The sequence below is a fragment of the Megalobrama amblycephala genome, linkage group LG19, assembly GCF_018812025.1.
Source record: "Megalobrama amblycephala isolate DHTTF-2021 linkage group LG19, ASM1881202v1, whole genome shotgun sequence".
NCBI classification, from domain to species: Eukaryota; Metazoa; Chordata; class Actinopteri; order Cypriniformes; family Xenocyprididae; genus Megalobrama; species Megalobrama amblycephala.
In genome coordinates, this window is record NC_063062.1 from 31,958,630 (window position 1) to 31,975,631 (window position 17,002).

At 36.2% G+C, this 17,002-nt stretch overlaps 1 protein-coding gene across 5 annotated transcripts in view; it reads right to left on the reverse strand.

Annotated features, from left to right (window-relative positions):
- Positions 1 to 192: 192 nt before the first annotated feature.
- The window catches only part of aplp2 (amyloid beta (A4) precursor-like protein 2), a 103,004-nt gene continuing 86,194 nt past the window's right edge, over positions 193 to 17,002 (reverse strand). For 2 of the 5 annotated variants that reach the window (XM_048168589.1, XM_048168585.1), the window contains 6 exons: positions 16,165 to 16,338; positions 13,802 to 13,837; positions 9,230 to 9,312; positions 6,408 to 6,464; positions 4,202 to 4,378; positions 193 to 2,046 (listed from right to left, as the gene is read on the reverse strand). In XM_048168589.1, the coding sequence (XP_048024546.1) occupies positions 1,945 to 2,046; positions 4,202 to 4,378; positions 6,408 to 6,464; positions 9,230 to 9,312; positions 13,802 to 13,837; positions 16,165 to 16,338 (629 nt within the window). In that variant the 3' untranslated portion in view covers positions 193 to 1,944. The remainder of the gene's footprint in view (positions 2,047 to 4,201; positions 4,379 to 6,407; positions 6,465 to 9,229; positions 9,313 to 13,801; positions 13,838 to 16,164; positions 16,339 to 17,002) is intronic. The other 3 variants (XM_048168587.1, XM_048168586.1, XM_048168588.1) reach the window with 3 other exon arrangements.

The window sequence follows — 17,002 nt, forward strand, 5'->3', positions numbered from 1 at the left end:
TGTATATATACACACACACACACACACATTTATATAAATATATAAACCTTTATAATGTAAAATATGTAAATATATATATATATATATATATAAAATCAGTCTACTTTCATCAGATATAATGAGAACATTTTCATATATTTTTTTATATACTGGTACACAAAGCAGAATACAGAAGACACAATGACACGTTCATGGAAGTAGTGAATTTATTGATGTTTCCCACCTGTAACCAAGAAGCCATTTTCCACTGGATTCAATCATATTTTACTTCTAATATATGAACTTTGTATTATTTTCCCCTCGCCCTTACGACCATTTCCACAATCAAGCAGGCAATGACAAGGTCCAAGATTGGAGCCATTTAGGTGCATAGTGAAAGTCACATACAGAAATACTGTCACAGGAAGAGGGAAAAGAATAGAAAATAAAAGAAGAGAATAAACTTAAAAATATATCATAACATCTCATATAAGAACAATGCACACCACAGGATGTCCTTGATAAAAGCTATGATTGCAACATCAACTATACAGGCATACAAAGACACTGCTAAGAAGGGGGAAGAGAGAAAAAAAAATGATTCAAATTTTTCCTTGCCTTCCATAGTAGTGGACATGCAAAACATTTCTTTCACCTGCCTTGGCCTCCAGCTGGGTAACTTTAGTGCATTTTTAGCGCATTATCGTGGTTTTCAAGGGTATGTCCTTGTGGGACTAATGTTATAAACTATACATATCATAGTATTACAATTACAGACGACTCCGGTAACGTATCTAAGCTCTCTTTGATTTAAGCAATGTGTGCAAAGCACTGCCACATGATAAACTCCCCATGGCAGTTCTCAATAGGCAGCTATGAAATGAAAATGCAGAATAATTGTGATAAACATAAGCTGAATGCAACATTTTATCAGGCCAGATTTACTCTATAAAAGGGGAGTGTTGGAGTGTGTGGATGTAACGGCAGGAAAAATAACATTCTTCTAGTAGAGTCCGAGTAGAGAGATATTTTACTGTGATATGGGAGACTGGAGGCCCCCGAACCTTGCTTCGAACCAATGCGCAATGACCATCTGCAGGGGCCGCACCGTTTAATGGTCCAAGTATATGACACCATAACCAAAGGAGAAAAACAAAAGACGTGGTAATGTTACTGAAATCGGGCACCTCTACATTCACAATCGGCCAAAATATCTGGCAGGCTGTCACGCCATTCTGTTCGAACCATTCATCGTATCTTACACAGGTGATGGTATCAGATGTTTGGACCGCAGTATCAGTCCTTTAATCTCAAAGTTTAAACCTGTAACCCAGCCAAGATTTAAGCTCTGGAAAAAAAATGACTATGAATAAATTTACCATCTACTTTTTTTTTTTCTGTTTATGTATATCATGTGTTTTTAATAATTACAAAGTAAATGAATTAATGATTTTCTTCTCATATTTTCTGATTCACTATACATTTAAGTTGTTACAAATAACCTTCATATACAAGCAATCTATTTAAAAGAAGTATATCCGGCGGCCAGCGATGGTGTAGACAAACTGCTGTCTCTTTATATTGATTGTTTCGGCTTTGCTGTACCTCTATAGACTAGAACTTTATAAAATTAACATTTAAAACAACATTATAATATGCTCCAATTTTATGTACGGAAAATCAATTCCAAGCTAATTTGCAGAATCACGTTCTCCTGATTTAAAACCACTGATAAATTGCCTTTGAAAGAAAAAAAAAAAAGTTACAAGAGCATAAAATTGCGCTCCATGGTACAACAGTAGCAGTATTAGAAGTAGTAGTATTAATAAACCGTTGTTTTTTTGTTTTTTGTTTTCTTTAAATGAACCAGAATATGCATTTCAAATGCATGAAATGATTTGAGAGCAGTTTTATATTGGTCAGTAGTATGTTCTCCCCTCTCTAGCTCCACAGCCCCCATGATGGCTAAATCTGCATCTGCTCCAGGTATTTGTAGGTGGGGTTTTCATAGCCATGGTTCTGCATCTTGCTCAGGTGACGTTCTTCTGGACTTAGCATAGGGTCAACCTGAAACACAAGAGAAAGAATCAACATGTCAGTGCATCCTTAAAAAAAATAAATTAAATATATACTTCTGTTCAAATGTATTCAAAAGCTCTTCTGCTCACCAAGGCTGGATTTATCTGATCAAAAACACAATAAAAACTGTAATATTGTAAAATATTATTACAATTTAAAATAACTGTTTTCTATTTTAAAATGTAATTTTTCAGTGTCGATTTCTGAGAAATACTGTTGATATTTGAAATCGGCACCCAAAGAAACGCACCCCTCCCTTCATTGCTCCGCCCCCAAAATATCAAACACGCTATGCAACACAGGCAACCACTAACAACTGGCGCATCAGACAACTCGCGCAAGTATGGATGAATCAGCTGAGATTCAACAGCATATCTTGGTTATGTGAAACAGCAAAAAAACAATCTTACTGACATATCGAGCAGAAACAAAGCAACCTCTGTGTCCGTTTTCAGGCGTTCCCACTCTGTAATGTCTCTCCACTTGAAGACTGAATGCACGGATCCAATATAATGTCTTTCTCAACTGTTTACGTTTACTTAAGACAAAAACGACTGTTTGAGGATATTTTGATATAATTTTGTGTATTTGTGCGTTCAAGCGCAAGACGACACGTACGAGAACTCAATTCAGTATTGCGTGCAAAGAAAACAGTGTGCGGTCCAAGTGCTGAATTGAGTTCTCTTTCACATCTTTTTGTACTTGAAAATGGTATCGATAAGCAGAATTGAAAATTTAAGTTTAGTGCAAGTATCCGATTCCTGACCCTATTCCAGAATTGGAATCGATTTTTGATTACTAACCCCACTCTCCTCCCCCAACATGAGTGGATACGCTCCCTATTTACATAGCCAGGATTTAGGACTGGGTGATTTTTCAGATTAATTCGAATTTAATCTTTTGCCTCGATTTTATTATTTTTCGATCGCCAAATCACGATTTTGAATAAACGTTACAATTAGACATGTTGACAATACAGCAACGATAACCGTTAAGATAAGAAAATGATCCGACCACATGATGGCGCGCCTGATTAACTGCTCTCATGTGACGCTCTATGAACACAGAACACATTGCGTTGAAAAAAGACGTGGGCAGCGGAATGGGAAAAATGATGGTGACAGGTGACAGGCTGAAAGGTGCTTTTCTTTTCTGTTTTTACAATGCATTTGCTGTTAATAATAGCCAATTACTGGTGTTATTTATTGCCATTACTTTTTGTCTAATAAATATGTTTAAGATAAGTTTGTACAACATTTGCCTTCATATTTCATGCATATTTTCTACAAAGATATTTAACAAATAAGTCATCTGTTTTACATTTACACCATGTTGATCACTTCAGGTGTGGTGCACTTTTGGAATTGAACGATTTTTAACCAGGTGGTTAATAAAGAGAATGTAACTTGAATCTTATTGTAGTTACATTTTTAAGTTGACTAGTTAAACATTGAAAAGAAAAAAAAAATCGAAATCGTGAATTGGTCAATCGTTCTGAAAAAAAAAAACGAGATTTTATTTTTTGCCGTATCGCCCAGCCCTACCAGGACTATGTATGAGCACAATATTTCTTTTACAGCACTCACACAAAACAAACATCTAGCAAATATTCACAAAATTGTTTGCGTGGGTGTTTATTTAAATTTTCAGAAATCGCTGAGTGTTTCTCAGAAATTGCTTACTGTACCTTTAATATTTTTGTGGAAATGGAAACCATGCATTGTTTTTCTTTACTGACTAATAAAGCATTTATTTGAAACAGAAATCTTTTGTAACATTATAAATGTATTTACCGTCACTTTTGCTTAATTTAATGCATCTTTGCTGAATATTATGAAATTCATGTTTTTTTTTACTGACCCCAAACCTTTCCATGGTAGTGTATATTAACTATAATTTTTATATATTATTTTATAAATATAAAATAATATAATTTTATATATATTATATATGACTTCAATGTATATAAAAGGTAAAAGACTAAACTTTCTTTGAACCTGCTTGTCCTTGTGTGCCCTCAGTGAGAGCATTATCCTTCACAGCGATCGAGAGAATTTGTCTAGCCTTTTTGTTGTTATCCTCAAGGTTGCATTGAAAACAACGAGAGTGAATGATGGAACGTCATGTGTGACCGTTAGCTCACCTCCACAATGCCGTGACTGATGGTGCCATACTGCCTCTTCCTCAGCAGCACGAGACTGATCACAATCACGGTCGCTATGGCCACCGCAATCACCAGCAGGCCAATCAGAGCGCTGCTCCCGAAGCTGAAGTCATCCACCAGGGGGCGGAACGTCTCCTTCTCTGATCCACGACTGAACTGCGAGGGAAAAATAAACACCAGCGTATTTACACTCCCAAAGCACAAAGAGCTACGACAAACATGGTTAAAGAGCTTTCAATGCTGCGAGTGCAGCTGAAGCAGGGAAATCATACTGTAACGTGTACAGTGAGGCAACAAATACAGTTGCCATGGCTACATAATGTGCCATAATTAGTACCAAATGAGAATCAAATCAATTCGAGATGGCTAGTAAGAAAGAGATTCTCTTAACATTCTCTTACGTTCCATCACACTCCAGCAGAATGTAAATTTAAATCACATGACTATAGTCTTGAAAGACACAATGTCTTTCACGTAAATCAAGCCTCTTTTTTCATTGCTTCAAGTCTGAATTTGTTGCATTTCCTCGCACAAAAACAGCCATCTTAAAGCATCAGTTCCCCCCAAAATTAAAATTCTCTCATCATTTACTCACCCTCATGTCATTCCAAACCTGTATGACTTTCTTTCTTCTGCAGAGATGTTTTGAAACATGTTCACGCTGCTCTTTTCCAACATTTCCTTTTAGTGTTCCACCAAAGAAAGTCATACAGGTTTGAAAACGACACGAGGGTGAGTGAATGATGACAGAATTTTCATTTTTGAGTGAACTATCCCTTTAACCCTATAAAGCCTAATGTACACTCTAAAAATGCTGGGTTAAAAACAACCCAAGTTGGGTTGAAAATGGACAATCCCAGCAAATGGGTTGTTTTAACCCAGTGGTTGGGTTAAATGTTTGCCCAACCTTCTGTGTAGTTTTATTTAATTCAACTATTGTTTAAAAATTACTGTATTGCTTGCTTAAAATGAGCACAAGATATGCTGGAAATAAAAATGTATTATTAAGTTTAATGAATAATAATGAAACTGTAAACATTTATTAAATTGCTTATTAATAAATGTTCACCTTTTTATTATTATTGTTGCCTCTAGTAATTATGTGTCAGATTTTTAATTTCCAACATATTTTGGGTTCATTTTAAGCCAGCCATATAGTCATTTTTAAACAATAGTTGGGTTAAATAAAACTGCTCAGCACGTTGGGCAAACATTTAACCCAATCGCTGGGTTTGTCCATTTTCAACCCAACTTGGGTTGTTTTTAACCCAGAATTTTTAGAGTGTTGTATTGCATTATATTGTATTATATTGTTTTGCCCCCCCAAAATAAAACTAGAGCTTTGATCACAAAATTAAGCATTAAATATCATCTTACTAAGACATATTATTTGGAGATGATATTTATATGGGAACTGATATTATTGGGAACTGATATTTATATGCAGCTTATGCAAGCAGTCTGTTATGCAGTTATAAAGATCTCATTAATTTACATTACAAGCTATTAAAATGTCATCTTTTTTTAGCCATATAAATATCAGCAACTGCAAATTACATTTTTGCTCGGTTTGGGCCTTAATAAAATCAAGGTTGTTTTCCTCCTCGATTATGAGCTTCATATTCTCACTATATAGGAGCCATAAAAGCCTCATCTATCAAATATGATACTCAACAAAGACGCATAAGCAAACTGTGTGTTCAATAAAGGTTCAATAAACTGTTCCATTTAAAAAAAGAAAACTCGATTTTTGAGGCTATTATTTCATATGTCACATTTTCAAGATCGAAATTGTGCTTATAACATGAATGAATGTGTTGGTAGTATTGATCTGCTTTGCAAAGTGGTAAACTAAATGTGCACAGACAGCCAACGACAGCCGTGACTGGCAATTTTCACACACAAACGTTTAGTGCTCAATTCCATTTGTGTGAGAGCCTAATGATGACGAATGACGCGTATCCACCGGACATGCTCATGCGCTCGCGTTAAAAACATGCACACGTGCTGTGGAGGATTGTGCATAAACAATGTAAGGTAATAAATGATGTAAAACTGTCATTTGCTCACAGATAGTAGAGAAGCAGTCTACTGTAATCCCCCACTAACCCATTTACATCCCTTAATCTGAGACTGCAGTGTTTGACAGTACCATGTATTGGGCACAGGAGGGCGCTGTACTTACCAGAGGATCAACACCATTCAAAATCACTTCTTTAACATCCAGAGTCTCATCAATCACCTGTCAACACAGACAGGGTAGTCTCAGTTACTTCCTTGGGAACTGAAGATTGAGTCAGTGTGTGTGTGTGATGTGCAGTGTCGGTTAGATTACTGAAGGGCCGTAAGCGAAAAATCAAGATTGAGGGGGAACAAATGTACACCTAAAAAAAAAAATTGTCATCGAAAAATACTAATTGATTGACAACTATTCTGTTCAGAATATTGACAAGTGACATTCCCCCTCAGTGTCTGTGATGGTTTTAGTGCTGGTTTACTGCTGTTTATAGCAATAGATGGGTATTAAATACTGTGAGCAAATCCAAAATGATTCATGAGCTTTGATTTAAAGACATAGCCGGTTGCATTTAATGTAAGGAAAATCTTGGTATTCTGCTCTCAAACACAAAAACACCTAAAGATGTATTGAAAAACATTCAATAAAGGGCTAATCAGAGCATGTTTAAAGAGACAGTCACCCAAAACTTACTTTCTTCTGTGGAACATAAAAGAAGATATTTTGAAGAATGTTGGTAACCAAGCAGTTTTGGTTCCCGTTGCCTTCCATTGTATTTTTTTTTCTCCATACAAAGGGAACTGAAACTGCTTGGTTCCCAACATTCTTCAAAATATCTTCCGCAGAAGAAATACATACATACAGGTTTGGAATGACATGAGCAAACGATGAGACAATTTTCATTTTTGGCTGGACTATCCCTTTAATGTAGCTTAGATCCTCTGATCGCGCATCTGTGTGATATCAGAAAGACAAACATGCAGAAATATTGTACAAACAAAACAAGCAGAACATATGAGTCACATTCTTTAGAGAGATCATGCATTGCAAGTCTCCAGCTCAGTCCTTCACAATCACACGGGCTTTTGTGTGAGCTGTGATTAGAGGAGACTGGAATGTGACTGGGAAATATGTGAATGTGGCATGCAATGAATGCTATGAATGAGATAAAAATGAAATAAACCAGATTTGTATTTCTGGAAGGAGTGATTGCAAGGCAGCAAAAGAAATGCTAAAGTTTAAGGTAAGATTAGATTTTAGGAAGTCAATGAGAGATTTTTAAACTTCTATGATAAATTTAAAAACAAAGTAAAAATAAATAAATAAAATAGCACTGAAATTAATAGGTTTTCAAACAGGGGGGCTGGGAACCCAAAGGGTCAGCAGAAAATTTCAGAGAAGTTTAACATTTACTGAATTTAATAACCACCTCAGTCATTTTATTTAAGAAAGTATTTTTTTTTTTTTTTTTAAGTACAAAACTGTCACTTTTATCTACTCACTGCAGGTTCTACTGTCCATAAAGCTGCTTTTTAACAATTATTTACAAAAATGAGACTAGAAATACATTTTAAATGTATATAAAATTGAAACATTAAATATGACATTAATAATGGGTTGGAAAAATGATCCTGTCAATTTAAAGTATTAGTTCACTCCAGAATTAAAATTTCCTGATAATTTACTCACCCCCATCCCATGTCATTCAAGATGTTTATATCTTTCTTTCTTCAGTCAAAAAGAAATTAAGGTTTTTGATGAAAACATTCCAGGATTTTTCTCCATATAGTGAACTTCAACAGCTACCAACGGGTTGAAGGTCAAAATGTCAGTTTCAGTGCAGCTTCAAAGGGCTCTACACGATCCCAGTGAAGGAATAAGGGTCTTATCTAGCGAAACGATTGGTAAATTTCCAAAAAATAAAAATAAATACAAATTTATATACTTTAAGTATTCTTGCACTAAGCTCTGCGATGCGTCCACGGACCACGACTTCACGCATTACGTAATCACGTTGGAAAGGTCATAGGCGTGACATAGGCGAAAAAATTATTTTCTCCTCCTTTTTTTTTTTTGACTAAGTCTTTGCATGTTTGCTTTGTAAACACTGGGTCGGTACTTCCGCCTACATCATGCGTGACCTTTCCAACGTGATTACGTATTGTGTGGCGGATCGCAGAGTAGTGAAAGATGAGCATTTGTGGTTAAAAGTATATCTATTTTTTTTTTTTTTTAGAAAATGGCCACTCGCTTTGCTAAATAAGACCCTTATTTCTCGTCTGGGATCGTGTAGAGCCCTTTGAAGCTGCACTGAAACTGCAATTTGGACCTTCAACCCATTGTACCCCAGTGAAGTCCACTATATGGAGAAAAATCCTGGAATGTTTTCCTTAAAAACCATAAAAATAACCAAAAAAACCATCTTGGATGACATGGGGGTGAGTAAATTATCAGGAAATTTTAATTCTGGAGTGAACTAATCCTGTAATACAGAGAAAATATTTAAAAATATATATATTTTGGCTTTTAACAGCTATTTTCTAAAGTATAAATGGCATTTATACATTATATTGCTGTCCTTATATTTTAAAAGGTGGATGACTATCATATTTGGGCTTCCTCGGCATCAAAACATTTGAAAATCCCCCCAAATTTTGGAGAAGGATAACAAGAGTTATGTTAATCCAGTGCTGCCTTGCAAGCGCTGTAAAGACAAATAAATTCACATTGCACAGTTATAACTATGAGACCATAGCTATACACTATATATAATTAGACTTACAAAGCAAATTGTCTGTATCATATTACTGTTCATCCAGGTGCATCATGAAGGCATTTCTGTATTGTATTATTATTAGCACTTAAATTGAATATTTATAATAATCGTGAATTGTTATTTTTTTGTTAGCTTATGTAACTGACAGTTGGCACAGTGTACGCAACAGATCAGTAAAGCGTGTGTGGCGCTCGAGGCAGGCTGGTGGTCTCACCACATTTTCGTTGATCTTGCTCTTGCTGTTGATGACTTTTTCTTCTGCTCCAATCAGACCATCCAGACTGTTCATGCCAGAGCCTGCAGAGGGAACAGCCAACCGGAGAAAGGAAGACAAATTGGAAACTTGCAAGAAAACTCAAAATCAAATGCTTACAAATATCTCTGATCAGCAGTAGCTGCCATCGAGACTTCAATTTCTAGCACAAGCCAAATCATGGCCAGAAACCTGCTGCCTTGCCATTTTTTTTATTTATTTATTTATTTATTTTCAGCGCAGTCATTCAGGGGATGGCACACCAACACGGACTCATTCATTAGTCATGCACTTATTAAAGTGTAGAAGCTCCACTGAAGCCAGAGTCCTCCTGGATCAGTCCAGACAAGCTCAGCGTAAACATTCAGCTCACAGTAAGAGGTGTGATCTACTGTGGTCAAAAGGTCTCTTCCTGGTAGAATTAGTGCCTTGAGACATCCTGTGAGCACTTGTTTCCAGTAACAGCTCTATAAATATACAGAATCACCCTACATATTAAACAATTAAAGTCAACATGAAACTGCATTCATAACCCATTTTCCTGCCACAATGTGACATTTCTGAATGGAACAAATGACAGGATGGTCAAAAGTGGTCGTTCCATACCAGAACCAATCAGTCCATTTGAGCTTCTACCTGCTGGGAATTTGTGAAGGCTAATGGTCAAGTTCACTCAAGAGGATACTGATATCCCAACGGTGACGCTTCCTTCCTTCAAAAGGCAATTTGCTTCAAATTGTAACATTTTACTACATTAAAAATAAAAGGCCTTAAATGACTGCATTAAATGTTGACAATCTGTTTTGAAAGACAGCATTTGCTACAAAATAATGATTAAATACCTATCTGGCTATTAACTACTCCTTTTAAAAAAAGAAGTGTGTTTAATTATATTCAATGTGCACATGTACTGTACTTCAAATCCTAAAAGTATATTTTTAAAAACTACTTGCAGGTAATATAATACTGAAATCAAAGGACACTTAAGTGCACTTAAAGGGATAGTTCACCCCAAAATGAAAATTATCCCATGATTTACTCTCCCTCAAGCCATCCTAGGTTTATATGATAATTCTTTCAGATGAACGCAATCAGAGATATATTTAAAAATATCCAAGAGAGTCCACTTTCATGATTATGTTTCATAACACACTTATAGGGATAGTTCACCCAAAAATGAAAATTTATTAACCCCTGGAGCCGTATGGATTACTTCTTATGATAGATGGACGCACTTTTTTGGGCTTCAAAATCTTGAGCCCCATTCACTACCATTATAAAGCTTGGAAGAGCCAGGATATATTTTAATATTACTCCAATTGTGTTTGTCTGAAAGAAGATATTCATATTCACCTAAGATGGCTTGAGGGTGAGTAAATCATGGGATAATTTTTGGGTGAATTATCCCTTTCAGTATACTTTTAAAAGGTGCATTTTGTAATAATGTTAAATTATAGAAGTACTTATTATGATGTGTTGACTAACATACTAAAGCACTTGATTATAATTTTAACTGTAGTGTGTTATTTGGTATTACACTTTTGTTACATTATTACAAATGTGTAATTACAAATACATGACAATTTTCAATAGAAATGACATTTAAGTATATTTTAGTTTCGGCAGTACACTTTAACCATATAAAGTGGTGCAGGGATGACGTCAGAACCCAGAAGACTAATTTGCCGCCGGTTCCTTTGAAATTCTCCTATGTCTTATTTAGTTACTTATTAGAAACATGCGTTTTCAATAAAAATAAACATCACTGCTTTAAAATTTGCGATTCCGATATAGGTGTGTTGGGTGTGTTCGATAATCTACGTTGTAGAACAAAACGTCAAAGTATCATCAAGTTATGTTAACCACTGGCTTTATTTTACTCTTAATTGTACTCATAAATTGAAAAATCCCATTATAAAATCTTGAGGGAATCAGTGGTGAATTAAGTTTTAAGGTTTTGGATGTCATCCCTGCACCACTCTATTTCAAAGACAATAAAAGCAATTATGCAATTTCATATAAAAGTGTACTTAAGTGGGTCTTAAAAACAATCTTAGGTTCAACTAATTGCATTTAATATAAATTTAAACTATAAAACTTTTTCATTTAATTGTAAATAAGCAATTAAGTGACTGAAAACATTACATTCAGCATGCACTTAAACATGCTAAAGTGTATGCTTCTCTTGCATGCTTCTCTTTCACATGGGACATGATTTGATGTATACGAATTTAAAATATTAAACAGTGTAAATAGCATTTTCTCTTGTAACACAATGGCGGAAAACATGTCAATGCTGGAAACTTCTAAAGACACCTGGCTGAAATGAGTCCCGGTTGCATAATACCACGTCAGAGAAATCTCATTGGTCGAGAGGAGAACAATACCTTTCGCCCACACTCTTTGTTTGACTGTCAAAGCAGCAGGTCACCACCACTAAAAGATTAACTATGTTCGACGGCAGTCACAAGTACTGGAGGGAAGCGCTTACAGCTTAACCATGCACGACTGAATCACTAAGCACCAAAATACACATACGCACACCACATTGACACTGGCAAAACAGTCAAAGCTGAATACTTAATACATGGAGATGAAGTGTGTCAGTAAGACAGTTAGACTTTACACATGAGATGAGACGACAAAAACAAAAAGACCAATCAGAGATGGAAATTTTCTAAAGAAAACGTGAGTGGTGTTTGCCCGTGCTTACTCGCCATCACGATGCCAGTGTTGTGGGTGGATGTACGGTGTTGCTATACAGTTTCTAAGGCATTCTGGGTGTTTTTCTAGCTAGCTCCTGAAGCTTTGTTAAGAGGTTGCTAGCTAGCTCATGTAAAAAGAGCCCATCTTCAAGTCCGTCTGCTAGCTATAAGTCCCACTTTCAATGCAATTTAAATCATTCATCAGACGAAAACCGTCAGATCACCATTTCAAAAGTAACAGCACACCTCTCATCGACAAGCTGCATAATTTGAGGTGTCGTTCATGTCTGAAGTTCAAACGGTATGATACAATTTATGCTCTAAAAGCTTAATATTCAGGGTTAGAGGGATGTTTCAAATCCTAAACCCAAGTATGAGCAATGGTAATAGTGAATTGCAAGCTTTGCAAGCATCACTAATAATCTAAGAGCAGATTTATAGGTGCATTCTATGCAAGCTTGTTTCCTCTATGGAATAAAAAAAGAAAAGATAATTGCAACTTTTTCATCTTTCTGACTTTTTTCCTCACAATTGCGAGACATAAAGCCACAACTGTGAGTTATAAAGTCAATCGCAAATGCAAATTATAAAGTAATCTCATTTGTCTCAATCATTATATCTCAATTGCGAGTTTATATCTCGCAATTTTGAGAGAAAAGTCAGAATTGTGAGATAAAAAGTCAAAATTACCTTTTTTATTTTTATTACAGTGGTAGAAACAAGCTTCCATAACATTCACATGAGGTGGAACCACAAGGTTAAATGGTAAACAGGTTTGTGTTCCAACTATACAATCTGGGAGCAAAATCTAGCTCTGGGTCAGTTGAAAAAGCGGTCCTGCAACAGAACTAGAAAATTAGCGAAGATAACAGGAGAATGGCGAGAGGAGGCCCAATAAGTAGCAAATGAGTGCTAAAGATCTGTCCACAGAGAGCTGGGTCTGAATCAGGTTATTTGTCTTCCTGACAAAGGCAGGTAGTGAGGCAGCCATAACTGCTTTAGCACCACACAGCACATTTACACTGGACTCGTTCTCCGATCCAAATAGCTAATTAGCTTAACAAGCAGCTTGGACTTTTCATTAGGCAAAGCTCTTCCGGCCAGACATTGAGAGATGGGATGTTTGGTCTCTCCATTTGAGGGAGTGACTGAGAGAGGAAATTAAGAACAAGATGGCTAACAGGGCTGAAGGGACAGACAGAGCAAAACCAAGGGGTGGAAATACAGTAAAAAAAAATATGAGGATAGATGGGAAGATGAATCAAGATGTATGAAAGAAGGGCTGGGTAAAAATTGATTCATTTTCATTTGAACAATCCGATATAGATTTTTAAATTCCCAAAATGACAGAATTATCCGTACATAAAAACAATAATATAAATGTTTATGTTTATAATAATAATAATAATAATAATAATAATGTTACTATTTTATAAAATATTTAAAAAAAATAATAATTATATATTTTAAAATTATTCAAAAAAATATGAACCCTGCACTTTATGTGTGTGAATCATTTTTTTTTTTTTTTTTTTTTACATTTAACATGCTGTCACAATGCACGTAATGTACTACAACAGTCACGAAATATGTGTAAATGCTGACATTACTGAAAATACTCTAAACTGAATCAATATCGGATAGAATTTAAATTAAATACAGAAAAAAAATCGGACTCAATACCCAGCACAATATGCAAATAAATAAAATATAATAATAATAATAATAATAATAATAACAAAAAACAAGAAAAAAAGAGAGCAAACACAACATTTAGGAGGCTGAAGAGGAAAAAAAAGATAAACTGAGAAAAGCAGCAGAGACCCACCTTTCTTGAAGGCACGAGGGGGTTCAGAGAGATCGCCTAGGCATTGCATACAAGCAAAAGACAAAACAAGAAAAGATTGAAATAGAAAAAGAGGAAAAAAAACAGGTGAGTAAAAGAGAAGTAGTCAGGGTTATCAAGCTGTGTCTGCGGACGGAAGAGAATCCCGCAGGGACAGAATGATAAAGAAAAACAAATCAAAGAACAGGGGAAAGAAAGAACCAGGATGCGTTTCTGGACAGGCCTGTCATAATGAAAGCCCTCCTGGGCTCTAATGTGCTTATTTCATTGCTCTTTTTGTATATTGCACCTTAATTTCGCACATTTCGCCCTTTCCTTAAAGGCTTGGCAGGCCCAGGCAGGACAGTGAAACAGCAGGACTGGGCTCTGAACGAGAGAGATTTTCCAAAGCACTTGGCTGCAGTGTGACGCCAGAGCCTCAGGCTTTATGATTTTAGCTGAACTTCAAATGCCGTTGTGTTTAAGGCGATGCCAATGGGGATTCAGGCAAGCTTAGATAAGCAGAAACCTATGGCCCGAGTGCAATATTTGGACGTCAGGGCTTCATTCAGCATTTAGCAAACGTTAATGGGAATAGGCCTCATGCTGCCAGAGAGCGTCCCCTGACTGGCTTTGAGAGAGAAGCTACAAGCGGAGCTTTAGTACTGGCTCAAAACAGATACTTTAAACAAGAGCCAGACAGAGAAAAAGCCGTAACATTAATGTGTGAACAAGGTACTGCTGGCTGAGCTTTTCCTGGAAAATTTACAGGTCACATTTTGCCCCAAAATAAAAATAAATGTTATTTTGTGTGTTTGTGTGTGTGTGTGTGTGTGTGTGTGTGTGTGTGTGTGTGTGTGTGTGTGTGTGTGTGTGTGTGTGTGTGTGTGTGTGTGTGTGTGTGTGTGTGTGTGTGTGTGTGTGTGTATTCATTTTCTGAAAGCAATTATTTACCTTCTTTTTATTTTTATTTTGGGGTGACGTATGACTCTAATGGATAAAACAAAAACTCACTAGTAATCTAGAGCGAGTAAAGCAATGCAAATATTCGCTTTGCTTTCGGTGTGCACACACCATAACAGGTTTTGTAAGATTCATTCTAGTGGTTAGTGAGTAAAGGTATGGTCACATTTACCTTTGTTAGCAAAAATTTTTCGCCAATTATTTTGCTCGTACACAACTCGGATCTGCTTTTATTCAAAACCACATGGAATCTGATCTTTTTGATTCTGATTTGGGCCACTTCCATATATGGTCCTCAATCTGATACAGGTCTGATGTTTTGCAATGTGACCTCAATTTGAACAGTCATATCAAAATTCATGCGACTTTTACATCACTCTAGATCAACATTCGTCACAATTCTATGCTGATGCAGCCAATGTAAACTTAAATGCAAATACATCAATTAATGTGCTTTACAGTATATATCTCCCATCACATGATATAACTGAAACAATAATAATTGTCAATTGAAATATTTGCCTCTCTTTTTAGTTTTCTGTTAGCTTATAGCTAACCATTTAGCCTACTAAGCTAGTATATCCTCGGGTTACTACAGGAAATCCAAACTTCATCAAATGCTCTCAGCATTAGATATAGTATTAACAGTATAGTATTACAAATATGATATTCAATAGAAAGTGGAAATATGATATTCAATATTATTTTTTTTCTTAATTTTAAGTGCTATAACAAAGATATGGGGTTCAACCCTGCCAAAAAGCAATCTAAACCAGCCTAAAGTGGTTTGCTGGTATTAACTGATATTCTAGTTTGGTTTGAACACATTTCAAATGTTCAAGCTGACGACCAACATGGCCGGGCTGGGAGACCAGTTTAAACCGGCTAAAACCTATTGAAACTTGTTTCCGCCATGGAATAAAAAATAAAAAATGTAAAATGCGACTTTTTATTTCACAACTCTGACTTTTTCCTCACAATTGCAAGTTTATATCTCAATTCTGTGAGATAAAAAGTCAGAATGGTAGATATAAAGTCACAATTGTGAGAGAAATATAGTCAGATTGCAAGTTTATATCTCACAATTCTTACTTTTTTCTAAGAATTGTGAGATATAAACTCACAATTGCGAGTCAAGTCCAAATTCTGAGAAAAAAAGTCAGAATTGTGAGATTAATGATTTACCTTCTTACCTTTTATATTTTTTACTGCGTGGCAGAATCAAGGCTTGATAAAAAACAGTATACCGACTGGGTTTAGCCATTATTGTCCAAAAGAGAAGGGGTCTAGTGGCATGACACTGATGCAAAACCTGCCTCGGCAACAGTGCCATATTAAGAAACTACGGAGAGCAACCGTGAGCCTCAAAGATTTGGCAATGTAAATTTAGACAAGAAACTTACCCTCAGGTTCAGCGGGGGAGCCCAGAGAGTTGACCTGGAAGGGGCGGAAGGGCTTTCCTTCAAAGGCAGGAACCTCCATGCTCTCCTCAGAGGACACAGTGACATCAGGCTGAGACTCAGAGATGGAGGACAGGAACTGGTCCATATCTGCCTTTTGATCCTGCAGAAGTTCATCTTAATTGGAAGATACAGAGAGGAAGAACATGGTTAAAAACAGCAAATCACAGGAGGGAAGAGATGGAGGAAAGGATTTATCCCTAAAACCATTAAACGAGGCACGAAGCAGTCATAAACGCAATCAATTATCCATTACAAGGTTTCGTACTGCGGCATTTCCAGGCATCAGTAAAGATAAATAATGACCCTTTCTAGTACTTCTCTAAACTTGCAAAAACATTCTCCACAGAGTCTGGCTTAAAAACTACACATCTTCACACACTAGTGGGAATCTGGAGGAGTCTTGACCCAGTTCTGTCAAACCCCACACACTAGTCTCATCTACACTACACACAATGCCACTGCTCCTCTCATAAAATGAACAAAAAGAAGAAAAAAAAAATATGTAAGTGCAGAGGGGCGTCTCTGGGAACAGCTTGACTGTTTCCACCTGAAACAAAGAACACAGTGCAACAAACGCTTCAGAACACTCCAATTTACTTTGATTGCGGTGAGATGTTTTCAAGCTGAGTGATAAAAAGAGTTGCCAAATTACACTGTGTGTGTGTGTGTGTGTGTGTGTGTGTGTGTGTGTGTGTCTGAGAGAGAGAGAGTGAGAGAGAGCTAATTACTGAAGCCAAGCTTTTCATACAGGTGTAATTATCTTGGCATCTGAGATGCA